This window comes from Pongo abelii, chromosome 3, assembly GCF_028885655.2.
Source record: "Pongo abelii isolate AG06213 chromosome 3, NHGRI_mPonAbe1-v2.0_pri, whole genome shotgun sequence".
In the NCBI taxonomy this organism is placed as follows: Eukaryota; Metazoa; Chordata; class Mammalia; order Primates; family Hominidae; genus Pongo; species Pongo abelii.
The window spans coordinates 166,867,312-166,887,023 of NC_071988.2; the positions used below are offsets into that span (position 1 = coordinate 166,867,312).

At 37.1% G+C, this 19,712-nt stretch overlaps 1 protein-coding gene across 19 annotated transcripts in view; it reads right to left on the reverse strand.

Moving 5' to 3' along the window:
• The window catches only part of ANAPC10 (anaphase promoting complex subunit 10), a 209,576-nt gene that overhangs the window by 184,320 nt on the left and 5,544 nt on the right, over nt 1–19,712 (reverse strand). For all 19 annotated transcript variants that reach the window (XR_010139802.1, XR_008524790.1, XR_008524791.1 and 16 more), the window contains one exon: nt 8,703–8,793. Coding sequence is in view for 16 of the 19 variants with exons in the window: in XM_054554527.2 (XP_054410502.1) it covers nt 8,703–8,793 (91 nt within the window). In the remaining 3 variants the exon portion in view is untranslated. The remainder of the gene's footprint in view (nt 1–8,702; nt 8,794–19,712) is intronic.

A 19,712-nucleotide genomic window follows, 5' to 3' on the forward strand; every position in this document is an offset into this window, starting at 1 on the left:
GCATGACAATAGCTCACTGCAGCTTCAAACTCCTGGCCCAAGTGATCCATGTCAGCTTCCTGAATAGCTGAGACTACAGGGGTGTACCACCACACCCAGGTAATTTTTTAAGTTTTTTGTAGAGACAGAATCTTGCTTTATCTCCCAGGCCAGTTTTGAACTTCTGGCTTTAAACAATCCTCCTACCTCAGCCTCCCAAAAGTGTTGGGATTATAGGCGTGAGCCACCGCACCCAATCTATTATTTTTTAAATGACATCAGCACTTTAATTTTTCCATTTGTTCTACTTTTAAAAATAAGGGGAAAATGCAATAAAGTATTCTATAATTGCACAAATGCTTTTTCACAAAGATACCTAAGCTGCTGAAACTGTAGTGCTACCAGGCAATAGGTCCTGTTGTTCACCTGTTACCTGATATTTTTTAAAAACCTAAAATTAATCCAAAGAGATAATTAAGCAAAAGTATAAATGTCACAAAATTATAAAGTTTAAAATTTATGAACAGTGTAATTTGGGGAGGAGGGTAAATAAACTAATTTGTATGATTTGGCTTAAGCAATTTACATCCATACATATATTGGTATTTAAGTATATACAGGATTTTATTAAATTTATAAAGTACTTTCTGTTCAAAGTGCTTTAAATGATAATGGAGTTTATTGCTATCAATGTTTTCATTCAACCCAGGCTTTAGTAAATACAAGTTTTTTTAAATTTATAATTTATCTTTCATTATTAAACTATCAAAATTTCTCTTTAAAATGAAGCAAACCAGCACAACTTTTCAATATTTTTCTCAGCATTCTTGTGTCCTTTTCTATTTCAATAAATTTCTTTGTGACACAAAAATCATTTTAATATAATTAAAAATGTTGTATAATTGTTATTGCCATGATAAAAATAGCAAGATTACATTTAATAAAATTTGTAGAAATTTTGATGAAGGCAGATCAAACAAAAGCATAAATTTTGCTTTGCTCCTACTCAGTTTAATATTTCAGTATTTATCCTTTTAAATCAGCAAACAAGTACATTAGTCCATATAATCCATATTAAACTAAATTACTCCCCAATTTTCCTTAAAAAATTATTCCCAATTTTCCTTAAAAAATTAACAAATTTTGAAATTCTTCCCAAGAGAATCAGCCCTTTACAAACAGAAAATAATTCACTTTATAAAATATATATTATATAAAATAGAGAAACAAAAAGCTTCTCTATTTTCCATTTAAGTACAAAATTACACATTCAAAGAACATTTCATTTTCTTATTGTATTTTTTCCTTCCCCCTCTCTACCTTAGGACTTATTTCTCCTAACTGCCAAGAAAAATTACCTCTCTTTTTGAGGAAGGCAGAGGGCTTTTTCCCTTCATTTATTCATGTAATAGGTAACAGTTTTTAATATATTCTATTCAAATTTTTATGAAGATCATTTCTTTGTAAGTTTTCTGCATGGCTGACAGAACAGCACCTTCCTCCAAAGAAAAACCAAGAAATAAGAAAATTTTCCAAATTAGATTTTCAATGTATGAGCCCTATGTGATACTTAATTGCTAGTGTGTCTATTCTTGAATTTGGAAATATTTCACACTTTAAATTATGTTCATATTCTAACATTTAAAGCTATTTCACAAAAAAAGCATGCTGAACATTCAGCAAGTGAAGCATAATGTATTTTAATTAAACCTAATCAGAACCATCAGGACTAAACATGAGCTTAGAGGATCATGTAATCTAACCACCATCTATTCCAATAAATAACCAGGTTCAAAATTTTTCTGACAGGTAGCAACTATTACTATCAAGCAGATAAATTATCTTTATCAGTTCCAATTTTTAAAAGTTTTCTTTATACTAAGCCATAACTGGTCTTTGTGTAGCTCTTACCTTTTGGACGAAGTTTTTTCTTATGAGGTGACACATACAAAACATCTAATTCCTCCACAAAGTATAAATCTTTCAAATTACGGAAAGAAAGCTACCATGTCCCCCAAAGTTTTCGGCAGACCATAGGTTCCAAATTTTTTTTTTATTATTGTTTGGCTTCAATCCCCTATTCTGCCTACTCTCTTCTGAGCACATCCTAGACCTTCTTTATCAGTGTTAGCAGGGGAAGCCGACACGGAACACAACACACCAGGAGGTCTTCATAGACTCTATGCTTATCTTATTGCATCCCAAAGTCATACTAGCTTTTTTAGCAACCACATCACACTGTTAACTGAAACTAAACTCATTGTCAACTAAAACTGCTTAAATATCTTTCACACTTCTGGCTTTGTCCTCCTTTCCCATCTTGAGCTTACACTCTTCAAAAGGAAGGAAGAGAAGTGGATTAAATGTAGAACTATAATTTTATATTACATTATTTACTAATAAAGAGACTAGTACCTAACTTTTATTTTAATTTTAACAACCATCTTAAATAAAACTTTTATTTAAAAAGAATCTCAGGGTTCATCAGAGCCAAGGTGGTCAACTAGATGCGGCCAGGAAGAGCTTCATTCACCGAGAGACCAGACCATGAAGAAGACAAGCATACTCTAAGCAGACTGTCAGAAGGAAGGCATTGAGGGTGGACAGAGGGAGGACCAAGCAGACCCTGGGCTGAAAGGCGAGTAAGCTAGGAACCCTGAATGGGGTTGCTGAGCACCAGGACTCATTTCTGGCCCTGAGCAGCTCCTGGGGAAGGAATTAATTAAAGAGGTGTGGAGTAGTCCACTCTCACCATGTATCTCCAGAATTCTAGCAGCAGGAGGCCCCACAAGCCCCACGGGCATCTGAACCAGCAGGGAGTGCTGCTTGGAGAGTTAGCAGGCACAGGACCCCAGCCTGTGTGGAGCCCAGAGGGTTTGGCATGGAAATGGCTACAGTGGAGCACAGCCAGGGATGCCTGTCCCTTAAGGCTTGTCATGTACCTCTAGGTAGCTTTGGCCTTTGTTGACTGTTGGACCTGCACAAGATAGGGCTATCTTACCCATGGGATGGGGCCAGTCTGATCTGAGCAACACTTTGTCTGCCAGTCTCTCCCAGGGTCCCTGCTTGGCTGTGTCTGATTGCAGCACAGCCTCAGATGACCTACTGAGGTGCTTCCCAGAGGCCACTGCCATAGCTTTTTCACCAACAGACCCCACCTAACCATCAGAAAGCTTTCGCAGATGGGCTGCTGCCAGCATACATTTGCCCACAGACTTCCCCTGACTGCTTTGACTGTACCCCTCATTGGAGTGTTGTTGCCAGCAGACTGGAAACACCGTGGCCCTTCCAGTACAGCAGTTGCTTGAAGGGCCAGAGAACAAGGTTTTGGGTCTGTTCAAAGGCCCTCTGGATTACAGCATGCAACCCACGAGTGCTGAGCTGAGCCTTGGTACCCTGAAATCATCCAGAAATGAAGCCAGTCAACTAAACCCAACTTGTACCACAGTCAAAGAAGATAAAAGCAAAAAAGATAACATCAAAGATGATATCAAAGAAGATAAAAGCAAAAAAGTCCCATCTAAAGGACAGGAACTTCAAAGATTAAAGGAACATTTTCCCACACAGATGAGAAAGAACCAGAGCAAGAATTCTGGCAAGTCTAAAAGACAGAGTGTCTTCTTACCTTCAAATGAGCACACTAGTTGCCCAGCAATGGTTCTTAACCGGATTGAAATGACAGAAATGACAGACATTTGAAATTCAGAATTCAGAATCTGGATGGCAGTGAAGAACATTAAGATGCAGATGGAAGTTGAAACCCAATCCAAGGAATCTAACGAATCCAGTAAAATGAATCAAGAGCTGAAAGACGAAATAGCTATTTTAAGAAAGAACCAAACTGATCTGATAGAGCTGAAAAACTCACTACAAGGATTTCATAATACATTCAGAAGTGTTAACATCAGTACACACCAAGCTGAGGAAAGAATCTCAGAGCACAAAGACTGGTTCTTCAAATCAATTCAGCTAGACAAAAATAAAAAAGAATTTGCTGGGCGTGGTGGCTCACACCTGTTATCCCAGTACTTTGGGAGGCTGAGGCGGGTGGATCACGAGGTCAGGAAATCAAGACCATCCTGGCTAAAACGGTGAAACCCCGTCTCTACTAAAAATACAAAAAATTAGGTGGGTGTGGTGGCGGGCGCCTGTAGTCCCAGCTACTCGGGAGGCTGAGGCAGGAGAATGGCGTCAACCCAGGAGGCGGAGCTTGCAGTGAGCCGAGATTGTGCCACTGCACTCCAGCCTGGGCGAGAGCGAGACTCTGTCTCAAAAAAAAAAAATAAATAAAATAAAATAAAATAAAATAAAAAAGAATTTTTTAAAAAATGAGCAAAACCTCTGAGAAATATGAGATTATGTAAAGAGACCAAACCTACAACTCATTGGGGTCCCTGAAAGAGAGGGAGAAACAACAAGCAAATTGGAAAATATATTTGAGGATATTGTCCATGAAAATTTCCCCAATCTCGCTAAAGAGGTCAACATCCAAATTCAGGAAATTCAGAGAACCCCAGAGTATATGAAAGAGCTGGTATCAACCCTACTGAAACGATTGCAAAAAACTGAGAAGGAAGGACTCCTCCCTAACTCATTCTATAAGGCCAGCATCACTCTGATACCAAAACCTGGCAGAGACCCAGTAAAAGAAGAAACCTCAGGCCAATATTCTTGATGAACATCGACACAAAAATCCTCAATAACATACTAGCAAACTGAAACCAGCAGCACATCAAAAAAAGGCTAATCCACCACAATCAAGTAGGCTTTATTCCTGGGATGTAAGATAAGCTTCACATATGCAAATCAATAAATGTCATTCATCACATAAACAGAACTAAAAACAAAAACCACATCATCATCTCAAGAGATGCAGAAAAGGCTTTCAATAAAATTCAGCATATCTTCATGTTAAAAATCCTCAACAAACTAGGCATTGAAGGATCATAATTCAAAATAATAAGGGCCATCTATGACAAACCCACAGACAACATCATACCGAGCAAAAACTGGAAGGAAGTATTCCCCTTAAGAACCAGAACAAGACAAGGATGCCCACTCTCACCACTTCTATTCAACATAGTTCTAGAGGTCCTAGCCACAGCAATCAGGCAAGAGAAAAAATAAAAGGCATTCAAATAGGAAGAGAGGAAGTCAAACTATCTTTGTTTGCAGACAATATAATTCTACACCTAGAAAACCCCATAGTCTCTGCCCAAAGACTCCTAGATCTGATGAACAACTTCAGCAAAGTTTCAGGATACAAAATCAATATACAAAAATCAATAGCGTTTCTATATACCAATAACATACAAGCTGAGTGCCAAATCAAGAACACAATTCCACTCAAAACAGCCACACAAAAATAATAAAATACCTGGGAATACAGCTAACCAAAGAGGCAAAAGATCTCTACAAGAATTACAAAACACTGCTGAAGGAAATCAGAGATGACACAAACAAATGGAAAAACATCCCATGCTCATGGACGGGAAGAACCAATATTGTTTAAAAAAAAATGGTCATAACTGCCCAAAGCAATTTATAGATTCAATGCTATTCCAATCAAACTACTGACAGTTTTCACAGAATTAGAGAACTATTCTAATATTCATATGGAACCAAAAAAGAGCCTCAATAGCCAAAGCAATACTAAGCAAAAAGAACAAAGCTGGAGGCATCACATTACCCAACTTCAAACTACACTTCAAAACAATAGTAGCCAAAATAGCATGGTACTGGTACAAAAACAGACACAGAGACCAATGGAACAGGTTAGAGAACCCACAAATAAAGCTGCACATCTACAACCATCTGATCTTCAACAAAGTTGGCCAATAACAAGCAATGGGGAAGGAACTCCCTATTCAATAAATTGTACAGGGATAACTGGCTAGCCATAAGCAGAAGACTGAAATCAGACCCCTCCCTTTCACCATATACAAAAATCAACTCAAGATTTATAAAAGACCTAAATGTAAAACCTACAACTATAAAATCCCAGGTAGAAAACCTAGGAAATACCTAGAAATACCTAGAACATAGGACCTAATAAAGACTTCATGACAAAAACTCCAAAAGCAATTAAAACAAAAATGTAAATTGACAAGTGGGACCTAATTAAACCAAAGAGCTTCAGCACAGCGAAAGAAACTATTAACAGAGTAAACAGACAACCTATAGGATGGGAAAAAATATTTGCAAACTATGCATCTGACAAAGGTCTAATATCCAGAATCTATAAGGAACTTAAATTTACAAGAAAAAAGCAACTCTATTAAAAAATGGGCAAAGGACATGAACAGACATTCCTCAAAAGTAGACATACAGCCAACAAGCATATGAAAAGATGGTCAACCTCACTAATCACTAGAGAAATACAAATCAAAACCACAATGAGACACCATTTCACACACAAGTTGGAATGTTTATTACTAAAAAGTCAAAAAAAAATAACAGATGCTGGTGAAGTTGTGAAAAAAAGGGAATGCTTATACACTGCTGGTGGTAATGTAAATTAGTTCAGCCACTGTGGAAAGCAGTTTGGAGATTTCTCAAAGAATTTAAAACATAACTACTATTCGACCAAGCAATCCCATTACTGGGTATATATCCAAAGGGATTTAAATCATTTCACCATTAGACAAATGCACACATATGTTGATTGCAGCACTATGCGCAATAGCAAAGACATGGAATCAACCTAGATGCCCATCAACAGTGGACTGGATACAGAAAATATGGTAAACATACACCATGGAACACCACACAATCATAAAAAAGAATGAAATCATGTCCTTTGCAGCAGCATGGATGCAGCTGGAGGCCGGCATCCTAAGAGAACACAGAAACAGAAAACCAAATATTGCATGTTCTCACTTAAAAGTGGGAACTAAACACTGAACACATGGCTGGGTGTGGTGGCTCCCACGTATAATCCCAGCACTTTGGGAGGCCGAGGTGGGTAGATCACCTGAGGTCAGGAGTTTGAGACCAGCCTGGCCAACATGGTGAAACCTTGTCTCTACTAAAAATACAAAAATTAGCTGGGCGTGGTGGCAGGCACCTGTAATCCCAGCTACTCGGGATCCTGAGGCAAGAGAATCGCTTGAACCTGAGAGGTAGAGGTTGCAGTGAACAAAGATCACGCCACTGCGCTCCAGCCTGGGCAACAGAGACTCCGTCTCAAAAAAAAAAACAAAAAAAAAAACACACATTGAATACATATAGATACAAAATAGGGGACAATAGACACGGGCGCCTACTTGAGGTGAAGGAAAGGAAGAAGGTGAGGACCAAAAAACCACCTATTAGGTACTATGTTTACTACCTGGATGACGAAATAATTTGTACACCAAACCCCAGCAAAAGGCAATTTACCCATATAACAAACCTGCACATGTACTCCCTTAAACTAAAATAAAAGTCAGAAGGAAAATAAATAAATCCTGCCTAACATCTGCTTTTGTAAGATAAAATTTAATTAGAACAGCTAAATTCTGTCATTTACGCACCATGTAGGGCCACCTTTGTGCTATAACAGTGGAACTGAGCACTGTAGCTGCAAAACAGATAAGATGGCCCACAAAGTCTAAAATATTCACTATCTGGCCTGTTGGAAATTTGCTGATTTGTACTCTAGGACAATAAAAGCAAACAACTAAAAACACGATGCTATAGAATGTTAAAATAGATGGTATAAGCCAGGTGCAGTGGCTCATTCCTGTAATCTCAGCACTTTGGGAGGCCGAGGCAGGTGGAATCACAAGGTCAGGAGTTCGAGACCAGCCTGACCAACATGGAGAAACCCCATCTCTACTAAAAACACAAAATTAGCCGGGCATGCTGGCGCATGCCTGTAATCCCAGTTACTCGAAGGCTGAGGCAGGAGAATCGCTTGAACCTGGGAGGCGGAGGTTGCAGTAACCCGAGATCACGCCATTGCACTCCAGCCCAGGCAACAAGAGCAAAACTCCATCTCAAAAAAAAAAAAAAGATGGTATAAGTGGAACAAGATAGCTGAGTTAACTGGTTTCCAACTATGTCAATAAATTCAGCCAGGCCCAGTGGTTCACTCCTGGAACGCCAGCATTTTGGGAGGCTGAGGTGGGAGGAATGCTTGAGGCCAGGAGTTCAAGACCAGCCTGGCCAACATAGCGGCCAACTGTCTCTATTTAAAATTTTAAAAATCTGATAATAAATACATTCAAATCATTGACAAACATGTGGCTGTTTTCCTTTCCCCTCAAAAAGCATTATCAAAAAGGAAAATGTCCTTAAAGGTTCTAAGTAAAAAAAAAAAAAATTTTTTTCTAAATAAAAGTAAAAATTTGAGAAGTTATATGAATATTCCACAGCTAAAAAACTTACGATCATCACTCCAGGTTTACTTAATACGATACATTAAGGTATTGTATTGGACCATAAGCAAAATATATCTTTCGGAAAGTACCTGCAAAAAATAAATTATATTGAAAAGTATATTTGAGAAACATCTACATAAAAGGAACTATGCAATATACCATAAGAAAATTCATAAAAAATAAGACAGAGTAACTTTAAAATGCTAATAATCTAACTAAACAGAAAAATAATCTAAAAGACTTCAGAGTTTAAAAAGTTAAGTGTATTTCATTGTAATTTCTATCTTTAATTTTTATGTTAATAAAATAGATTTGTCTATAACCTACACTAGATGAAAAATTTGAAAATGTATTAATTACCTGAATTGGATGTTCACTAAATGAGGCTGGGAACCATCTGATTGCCAATAAGTTTCTAGATTGTCATCTCGTAACTGATCCACTCCAAATCCTAAAAACACCAAAAGTGTCAATAAATCCCTGTGAAAAAGAAAGAACTATACATGCAAAACATAAAACTAACATATGTATTTGTCCAGAAATTTTGATAAACAGAAAGGTCAGAAATATTAAATTTATTTATTTATTTATTTTTTGTAGACAGGGTCTTGCTGTGTTGCCCAGGCTAGCCTCGAACTCCCAGCCTCAAGTAATCCTCCTGCCTTGGCCTCCCAAAGTGCAGGGATTACAGGCATAAGCCATAGCACCCAGCTGTGAAACTTAAATTAACCAGAATTCTTCTACCCTTTTATTCAGAGCTCAATTCTTAGAGAAATATCACTTGCACATATAAAGCCTATATTAGGATCAAGTTATTTTGTTGTCACCTTTTTAAAAAACATCTTCTAGGAGATATTATATTTTTCTGAGACAGAGTTCCACTCTTGTTGCCCAGGCTGGAGTGCAATGGCACAATCTCAGCTCATCGCAAGCTCCGCCTCCCGGATTCAAGCGATTCTCCTGCCTCAGCCTCCCAAGTAGCTGGGATTACAGGCACACGCCACCACGCCCGACTAATTTCATATTTTTAGTAGAGAAGGCGTTTCTCCATGTTGGTTAGGCTGGTCTCGAACTCCCAACTTCAGGTGATCCACCCGCCTCAGCTTCCCAAAGTGCTGGGATTACAGGCATGAGCCACCACGCCCAGCCAGATATATTTTAAAGAACGTATGTATTCAAACTCAGTTTCTTGTGCTTTTTGCAAGTTGATAGTAAGAATGACTAAGCACAAAATCCTCAAAAATAAACACATTCTAATAAGTTCAATATGCCATGCTTACTGAGACAAGAAAAAAGATGACTTAAAAATATTTTCAAAAGGCATACATATTTTGAAACCAAATACTTCTGATTAAAATTCTGATTAATCAAAATTAAATTTACCCAGAATCCCATATTCTCCGTCCATTCTACATAAACGATGTTGTACAATCCTGTGTTTTTTCCTGATTAAAACCACAATAATTCATACTAATTTTAGAAATGAATCTGATTTAATGGTAAAATGCCGACTTTTTAATAAGAGAAATAAGTTTAACTTACATTTCAATTTTACACTAAGAAATATATTCATTATGGAACAAATCCAAAAGGAAGAGGACACAGTGAAAAGTCACTATCTACCATCTCATTCTTCTCTCCAAATATAGTTAATGTTTTCAGTTTATTGCATGCCCTTTCACAGATACTATATGCATATACAAGCAGTCATATATGTATTCTTTTTATTCCCCTTTCTTTAAACAAATGATAGCATACAATAAATAGCTCTGCATGTTGGTGTTTTTTAATTTTACTTAACATATCTGGAGTTTTTTACCATACGAATATTTATTCCATATCAATAAATTAACAATAATAACAATAACAAACACTGATATCACATTAACTATGTGCCAGGCGCATTCTAAACATTTTATATATGTTAAATAATCTAATATTTATTAGCTCATATAACTCAACATAAACAGCTTCCATATTTTTTAAGGTTGTATAGTCTACCACTGTCTGGAAATATCACAATTATCTCACCACACCTCTGAAGAACATTTAGGTTGTTTCCAACGTTTTGCTATTACAAACAATACTGCAATAAATACCTATCTGTCTACAATCTTTAAATATATGTTATTTCTAGAGAATACATATATTCCTAGAAATATTCCTATTTCTGGAATCCTGGGTCATTTGAATCTTTAATTTGATAAATATTGCCAAATTGTCCTCCAAAACATTTCCTCACCAAAAATGTAAAAGAATATCTATTCCCTCTCAATGGCTAGTAAAAGTTGGTATGTTCTGAAATTAATATACTAGATTTTGAAGAGTTTGTATGACAAAAACTTTAAATATATATTTAATGTTTTTATATTGATTATATGTTGAAGTGATATTTTGAACATATTGAGAAAAACAGAATTGCACTTTTATAAAATTTTTTTAATGTTGTTGCTAGATAATTTTAAATTACAAATGTGGTTTGTGTTACATTTCTGTTGGATAGCACTGCTCTGCACCCAGGCAAAAATGCAGTTAATCTTATAAATATTTACTCACCTGACAGATTAAAAAATTGTATTTCACATTTATTAATATTTATATTTTCATGCTTATTCATATCCTCCTATATTTTCAATAAACTTAGGTCTTTTATTATTCATAACACTTTTACTATTACAGATCTTTTTTTTTTTTCTTTTTGAGACAGGGTCTTGCTCTGACACACAGGCTGGAATGCAGTAGCACCATCAAAGCTCACTGCAGCCATGACCTGCTGGGTTTATGCAATCCTCCCACCTCAGCCATCTAGGTAGCTGGGACCACAAGCATGTGCCACCACATTCAGTCACTATTATGGATATTAACACTACGCCTGTTCCACGTAATCCAAACATGAATGGATTTGTATCTTAAATTTGCATCTGCTGCCTTTATCACGCATACTAGTGGATAAAAGAAGTTTATCCAGAGAAAATGAGTTTTGCATTCAATTTCAAAGTACTAGTTAGCTAGATAAAGAGGTAGAATTGTAAGATTCAGGGGCATTCAGCAAAGAGATAAGCATGTAATGTCATGAATCAAGAAAAATGGCATATATGGAAAACAACAGTGGGTCCTTTGAGAGCTAAGGCAATACACTGGTGTGATGCAGGAAATAAGCCAGACATATCAAAGGAGCCAGATCACACAGACCAGGGGTGTCTAATCTTTTGACTTCCCTGGGCCACACTGGAAGAAGAACTGTCTTGGGCCATACATAAAATACACTAACACTAACAATAGCTGATGAGCTAAAAAAAAAAAAAAATTCATAATGTTTCAAAAAAGTTTACTAATTTGGTCTGCATTCAAAGCTGTCCTGGGCCATATACATCGATAAAATGTAAAAATTGGGCTATAACTTGTTCCGTAACTCTCAAATCTGCACTGTCCAATATGGTAGCCACTGGCCACATGTGGCTACTTGAAACATAGCAAGTCCAAATTAAGATGTGCTGTAAGTGTTAAAATACACACTGGTTTGAAGATTAGGACAAAATGTAAAATATGTCATTAGTAATAGTAGTCCAGTTATACTAAATTTAAAAATATTATTACAATTAATTTCACCTATTTTTAGCCCTTTTAAACGTAGCTACTATAAAATTCCACATGAAATTGTATATGTATTTTACATTACATATTCTATTGGACAGTCATGCTTCAAATCATGCTTCGTTCTTTACACAATATTGCTAAAGCTAATCCAGAATATTAGGTAATGCAAGTTACAAGATAAAAAGCTGTTTTACCAGCCTGTGCAACATAGTGAGACACTGTCTATACAAAAAATAAAAAAACTTAGCCAGGCGTGATGGCACTCATGTGGCTGAGGCAGGGGACTTGAGTCCTGGAGTTCGAGGCTGTAGTAAGCCATGACTGTACTACTGCACTCTATAGCCTGGGCAACAGTGTGAGAACCGGACAAAAAAATAAAAATAAAAATAAAAATAACTGTTTTACCTCCAATATAAAGAGTTATAGGTCTTAACTCTCTTTTTCTTTTTAGTACTAGTTTACGAGTTCCCTAATACAGAATAACTAAATCACGATTCTTCCTTAAAAGCTCCACAGTTTAATCTTCTATTGATTAAAAGGTTTTTTTTTTCAGTTATTTTATTTTGGCTACCTCAGCTAGGTTTTTTTTCGCCTTCATTTCACAACTTTATTATGTATGTGTTCAAAGACGTTCAAAGAAAAAAATAGTATTTGTTCTTAAAATGCAAAAAAAAATAAACACAAATCTGAATAATTTATTCAGAATAAGAAATGTCCTATAATTCAAAACTGATCATTTAAAATTTGTCTAATTTATTGCTTAGGAAGTATCATAGTACAACTAAGCAGGTCTAATATCTTCAAGTACTCATTAGTCTAAATCTTTATGCCTGAAATACTAAGTATGATTACCAACTTTTGCTTCCTCAATACGCCTTACAAACGGAACCTCTTACAAACATCTGCTTATGTGCCAATCCCATCTCAACCTCTTTTCCAAAGCTTCCCACTTAGTATTGTATTTGAATTTTTTTTTCTTTTTTTTTTTTTTAAGATGGAGTCTCGCTTTGTCGCCCAGGCTGCAGTGCAGTGGCGCGATTTCGGCTCACTGCAACCTCCACCTCCTGGGTTCAAGCAATTCCCAGAAGTGACTGTTGCAGGTAGCTGAAGCTCACCTTTGCAGGGGGCACAGCTTCAAAAAATAAAAGTCAAAATATGAAGGACGTAAGAGTGAAGACTTGCCTCAGCCTCCCCCAGAGTAGCTGGGATTACAGGCGCCTGCCAACACGCCCAGCTAATTTTTGTATTTTTAGTGGAGATACGGTTTCACCATGTTGGCCAGACTGGTCTCAAACTCTTGACCTCAAGTGATCAACTCGCCTCAGTCTCCCAAAGTGTTTAGATTACAGGCATGAGCCACCGTGTCTGGCCCTGAATTGTTTTAATTTAAACAAAAGAACTAAAACAAAGACGTATCTATGATAACTGCTTTCACAGGTATCCAGAAAATCCACATAACTAACAATATTACACAGAAAAAAACTTTTATATGATGTACTGGTTCTCTAATGCAGTTATTACATGATGTACTGGTTCTCTAATGCAGTGGTTCATACAGTGTCGTTCCTAGACCAGCAGCATCATTATCACCTGGGAACTTGTTAGGAATTCTAGACATACATCAGAAACTTTGAGAGCTTAGCCCTTTTGGGAGTTTATGTTTTAATAAATCCTCTAGGTGATTCTGACGCATGCTAAAATGTTAGAATTACTCCTCTAAGGCAAGGTTTCTCAATCATGGCACTACTGATATTTTGGACTGAATAATTCTTTGTTTGGTACGGGGAGTGTCCTGTGCATTGAAAGGTATTTCACTGTATCCCTGGGCTCTACCCACTAGATGCCAATAAAAACACTCCCCCAACTCCCCAACTCCCCCCACCCTCATGTCCCCAGTAATCACAACAATCAAAAATATCTCCAGACTTTGTACCCTGGAGGGTAAAAGCATCCCCTGGTGAGAACAACTGCCCTAAAGAAAAGAAAATCAGTATTCATCTATGATTATTGTTATTGTTTGGTAAATATTCATGCTTCTCTCCCCACTCTCCACGGGAGGAATACGATTCTGCACTCCAGTCAATATTGGGGCTAAATCATGACTTACTTCAGTCAATAGACTGTGACACAAGCAGAGGCTGTAAATGTGCTTGAAAGTCTGGCTTGGTCTTCTGAATGCTCTGCACTCCACTAAGAGAATATGCCTGGACAAATGGAGCAGACTTGAACCTGACTCACAGCCTAAAGCCGAGCCATCACCAAAGCACAAAGTAAATTTGGCTGATCATGCCACTGAGAGACTAGGGTTGTTTGTTAAGCAGCATTAGTGGAGCAAGAGCACTAACACAATACCACTAGAGACATATTTGAGCAGCTAAGCTTAGACTGCCTTTATGAATAAAACAGTCACTTTCCTTTCAAGCATATCTATTAACACAACTACTTTAACATTTGCTAAGGGGCTGGTTTTGTTTTTTTTTTTTTTGGAGACAGGGTCTCATTCTGTTGCCCTGGCTGGAGTATAGTGGTACGATCACAGCTCACTGCAGCTGCAACCTCCTTAGGCTCTGCTAAGGGGCTATTTTAACTGAGGCAAATGTCTTAACTATGAAGACCTAAAGATAGATAACAAATGGTCTCCGCAGAGAAGTTCATCTATATCATGCACTAGACCTACACTGTGGCCATATACATTTAAACTAAGTAAAATTAAAAATTTGGTTCCTCAGTAACAGTAGTAACATTTCAAATGTTCAATAGTTTCATGTAGCTAGTGGTTACCTCACTGCATGGTGCACTGAGTTCTAACGGACAGCACTGATAGATTTAAGCAAATAAATTATAATATGAAGTATTAGTACAACAATAAAGAGATGAGGCCAGGCGAAATGACTCATGACTATAATCCCAGCATTTTGGGAGGCTGAGGCGGGCGGATCACTTGAGGTCAAGAGTTTGAGACCAGCCTGGCCAACATGGTGAAACCCTGTCTAAACTAAAAATAAAAAAATTTAGCTGAGTGTGGTGGTGCGCACCTACAATCTTAGCTACCTGGGAGGCTAAGGCAGGAGAATCACTTGAACCCAGGAGGTGGAGGTTGCAGTGAGCTGAGATCGCACCACTGCACTCCAGCCTGGGCAACAGAGTGAGACTCCACCTCAAAGAATAAAAATAAAAGAGAAATGAAGAATTAACTAACTTCCTGAAACACTTGTTTCCTCTTGACTTCTATCCACGATTTCTCACTCTCCTGGTTTTCCTCCTAGCTCACTAGCCACTTCTTAGTATCCTTTGACACCTCCTTCACTACTCTGCCAGATCTCTTCATCTTCAAGTGTCCCAAAGCTTTATTCTTTTCTCTAAATTCTCTCCCTAGGTGAGTTAGTCCAGTTCCCTTAGAATATCATTGGCACACTGATGACCTTCAAATTTGTATCTCCAACCCAGAACTTCAAGCAGAGCTCCCAGCCTCTACAGTCAATTGCTTACTAAACATTTCAACTAGAAAAATAATTAGGCATCTCAAAATTTACATATATAAATCAAATTATTTATTTTTCGACCCAAAATCTATTTACTCCCTCCACTCCCTCCTCCTTTCTCAACTCAGGAAACAGTATGAGTTGTTCTGCCAGAAAGGTCACTCTGAAGGTTTCCTCCCATGAATCGTATTTATTCCACCTCTAAAAATATATCCCAAAGCCATCATTTCTTTCCATATCAACAGCTCTTAAGCCTAGTCCAAATCAACATCATAAATTACTATAACACCATTTCCTCCATTGGTGTTCACCATTATGCCACTACCAACCATTATCCACAGTGGACACAGTGATCTTTTAAAAATTCTATATCAGATCATCTTCCTCTCCTGCTTAACACCTCCAGTGGTTTCCCTTTGTACTTAAAATCAATACTCTTTTTCAGGGCCTACGAGAGTTCATATAATCTGTCCCACCATGTCTAATTACATTTGCAATCCACTTTACCATTTCTCCTCCTTACTCACTGCTCTCCAGCCCCTATAGCCTTCTTTCTGAACCTCTAAAATGCCAAATCAACTAACTTAGAGCCTTTGAACTAACTTCCTGGTGTCAAGAAAGTTCTTCTCTGAAATCTTTGCACAATGAATTCTTAACATTCATGTCTCTGTGCAAATTTCACTTATAAAAGAGGCCTTCCATAATCCCACAAACTAATGTAGCCTCCCACTTAAAGTTACTTTCTATTATATTGCTGTCTTATTTTCTGCAAAGCAAATATCACTATTCAACTCAGAAATCCTTTAACTCAAAGGCCATAATTGTCAGTTATAGCATGAACTTCAATAAAAATTTAGTGAGTATTTTAAGAAAAACATAATTTACAACATCCCATTAACCTTCTCAAAATTAACTCAATGTCTTCAAAAAAAAAACAGGGAACAAATAGCATATAAGCCCTGTAAGATGTTCACAAAATACAGCCATACTGAATCCTTTCTTTGTATCAAATATAGAGTTAAGCATAGCAGATGTACCTATTTTTCCCCTAAATTTGTTTTTCAACATTAGATTAATTTGGTGCTTATGAAATGATTAAATTGTTTTAAAAGACCCTATTATATGGTAGCAGTCATAAGACAAATTTGTTCTTTTGTTTTTCCAGTCTCTTAGGTAGAGACTAACAATTGTGCTGAATTGTTTTGTGGTGTGTGTTCAACTAAGCTGAATCTACTAAACACATTCCAGCTTTAATCTGAATGAAATATTGAACCATTATTTCCCAAAGATACAAAAAGATTTTTGTAAAGCCATGTGCCACCTACCATGCTGTAGCAGGCAAGTAAATCTGTATCTCCCAAAGACTGATATTAACATTTTGAAAATTTCTTAAAATTCTCCTTTATGTCACTTCCTATCTGATTTATCGCGTCTCCCAATTTCCTTTTTACGTCTAATCTTGCCTCACTTCAATCCATCCTCCACACTTCTCAAATATGAACAAACACTGATTGTTTTACTCTGTTACTTACCTTTTCAACTGCTCATATTATCTATACAGTAAAGTATGAAGTTTAATAAAGTCCTCTATAACCAGGCTTCTACCTAACTATATAGCTTCACATATGCCATTTCCCTATGTCCTAGTCTCATTTACTACATGAAATTAATTCACTAAGCCATGTTTTGTTTAAGCTGTATACCTCTGCACATATTATCATTTCTTGGCATCCAACAAGGATTGGTACCAGGACCTCTGTGGTTAACGAAATCCACTGATGCACAAGTACCTTATTTAAAATGGCTCCTCTTGTATATTCAAATCATCTCTAGATTACTTATAATACCTAATATAATGTAAATATGTAAAAAGTTGTACAGTGTTGTTTTTCTATTTGTGTTATTTTTGTTGTTGTATTGTTATTTTTTTGTGGGTTTTTTCCAACTATTTTCAACCTTCAGTTAGTTGAATCCATGAAATTAGAACCTATAGATATGGAGGGCTAACTGTCCCATTTCCCTTGCTTTTATGTCCTTAGTGAAATCCTATTCTTGCTTCATCATACAGAATAAGCATCATCTCCATGAAGACTTCCATGATCATTTCAAGCAAAGTAAATCACTTTCTTCTTTGGGCTAGTTCTACACTGAGCCCATACTTAGTGGAAAGCAGTATTGTGTAATGGAGTCTGTCTTGAATTCTAGAATTTCCTGCTTATCATGTGATCTTTGTCAAATTACTTAATCTTTCTGTACTAGTTTCCTCATTTGGAAAATGGTAAAAGAAATAGTACAACTTCATATAACTTTTGAAACCTTACTGAGATAACTGGTTATTTTACGCATGTAAAGTTCTTAGAACAGAAACTATCACTTAGTAAGCACTAAATAAAAGTTATTAATTATTACATTATGTAGTAATAGTTTAAAGCTACACTTCCTCCACTAAATTGTGAAGTCCTTGACAGTAAGGATTGTGTCTTTTTTGTCCTTCAATCTCTAACAAATTTGAGTTACAAATCTCAGCAACTATCTCCTGACTTAAACTGAAAAATATCTGACCCTAGAGAAGCAAAGATCGAGCAATCACTTTCTCATGCAGTTTCCTGCTTATAAAGAGTAGTCATTCTTAATATGTAAAGTGCTAATCATATAATGATATTACACTGATGGACTCAAAGTTCAAAATCACATGAAGTAAGACATATGACATTGCACTAATGAACTTCATGAATTTCATACTCAACACATTTTTAAGTGATCCTGCCACTCCTCTAGTAGCAATAACTATTGATCTCTTCTGCACTTCCAAGATGTCAGAGCAGTGAGGCATCTTCAGGAAACTGGTGACATGTGTCACTCTCTTCAAACCAGTGACTGGTGCGATATTGTGTTAGCAATGAGGTATGAATCAGTGCTAGTTTACCAAGGAAGGTAAACTTTACCAAAGGAGTTCAACTAGCACTGATTTGTATCTCATTACTGACACAATATGGCACCAGTCTAGTCATACTAACAGATCAAACAGTGAAAGATGTTCAATTTAATCATATTTACAGGAATATTTGATACGATAATGGATATTAAGGAATTCCAAAGAACCTAAAAGAAAGCTGGAAAAGCTTTTAAAAAACTGGGGGAGGGGGAAATCACCACTACAGTATTCCATAGTGTATATGTACCACATTTTCTTTATTCAGTCTATCACTGATGGGCGTTTGGGTTGATTCCACATCTTTGCTATTACGAATAGTGCTGCAATGAACATACACATGCATGTATCTTTGTAATAGAATAATTTATATTCTTTTGGGTATATACCCAGTGATGGGATTGCTGAGTCAAATGGTATTTCTGGTTCTACATCTTTGAAGACTTGCCACACTGTCTTCTACAATGGTTGAACTAATTTACGTTCCCACCAACACTGTAAACACGTGGAGTACTATCCAGCCATAAAAAGGAATGAGATAATGTCCTTTGCAAGGACTTGGACAAAAGACCACAAAAGACCAGCCACAGATACAAGGCTGTCTTGAATAGGAGGGGCCAAAATGCTGAGGCCAGGCACATACGGCCTACCTAAGACTGCTGCTGCACTAGGAAAACAGAAAACCACCCTGCCTCTCCCTTCCAGGAGCTGGAAGCCATTATCCTCAGCAAACTAACACAGGAACAGAAAACCAAACACCACATGTTCTCCCTTATAAGTGGGAGCTAAACAATGAGAACAAATGGACACAGGGAGGGGAACATCACACACTACGGCCTGTCTGGACGGGGTAGGGGGAGGGAGAGCATTAGGAAAAATAGTTAATGCATGCTGGGCTTAATACCTATGTGATAAGTTGATAGGTGCAGCAAATCACCATGGGACACATTTATCTACGTCACAAACCTGCACATCCTACACGTGTACCCCAGAACTTAAACTTAAATTTTAAAAAATCACCTCCATCCAAACAACAAGAAAAAGCTGGATAAACTACAAACTCCTACCAGACAGCCTGAAATCCAGGAATGGGGCAGCCCCCATTCCCAGGAGAAAAAAGATTACAGATTGTCCCAACTGTGGTAGAGCATAGGAGGAAGGAACAGAGACCAAATAAACACATAAGAAGAAACCAAGTATAACTTTAATAATTTGACAAAGACCAAATGCAGGCTAGCATAATAGTACAGCAACACTGAGAGCCCCAAACACAAGGTGAATTCACACTGACTCTCAGACTCTTTTGCAAGGGCCCTCACTTTACACATAAAGATTGGGAGAGGGCAAGAGACTAAACAG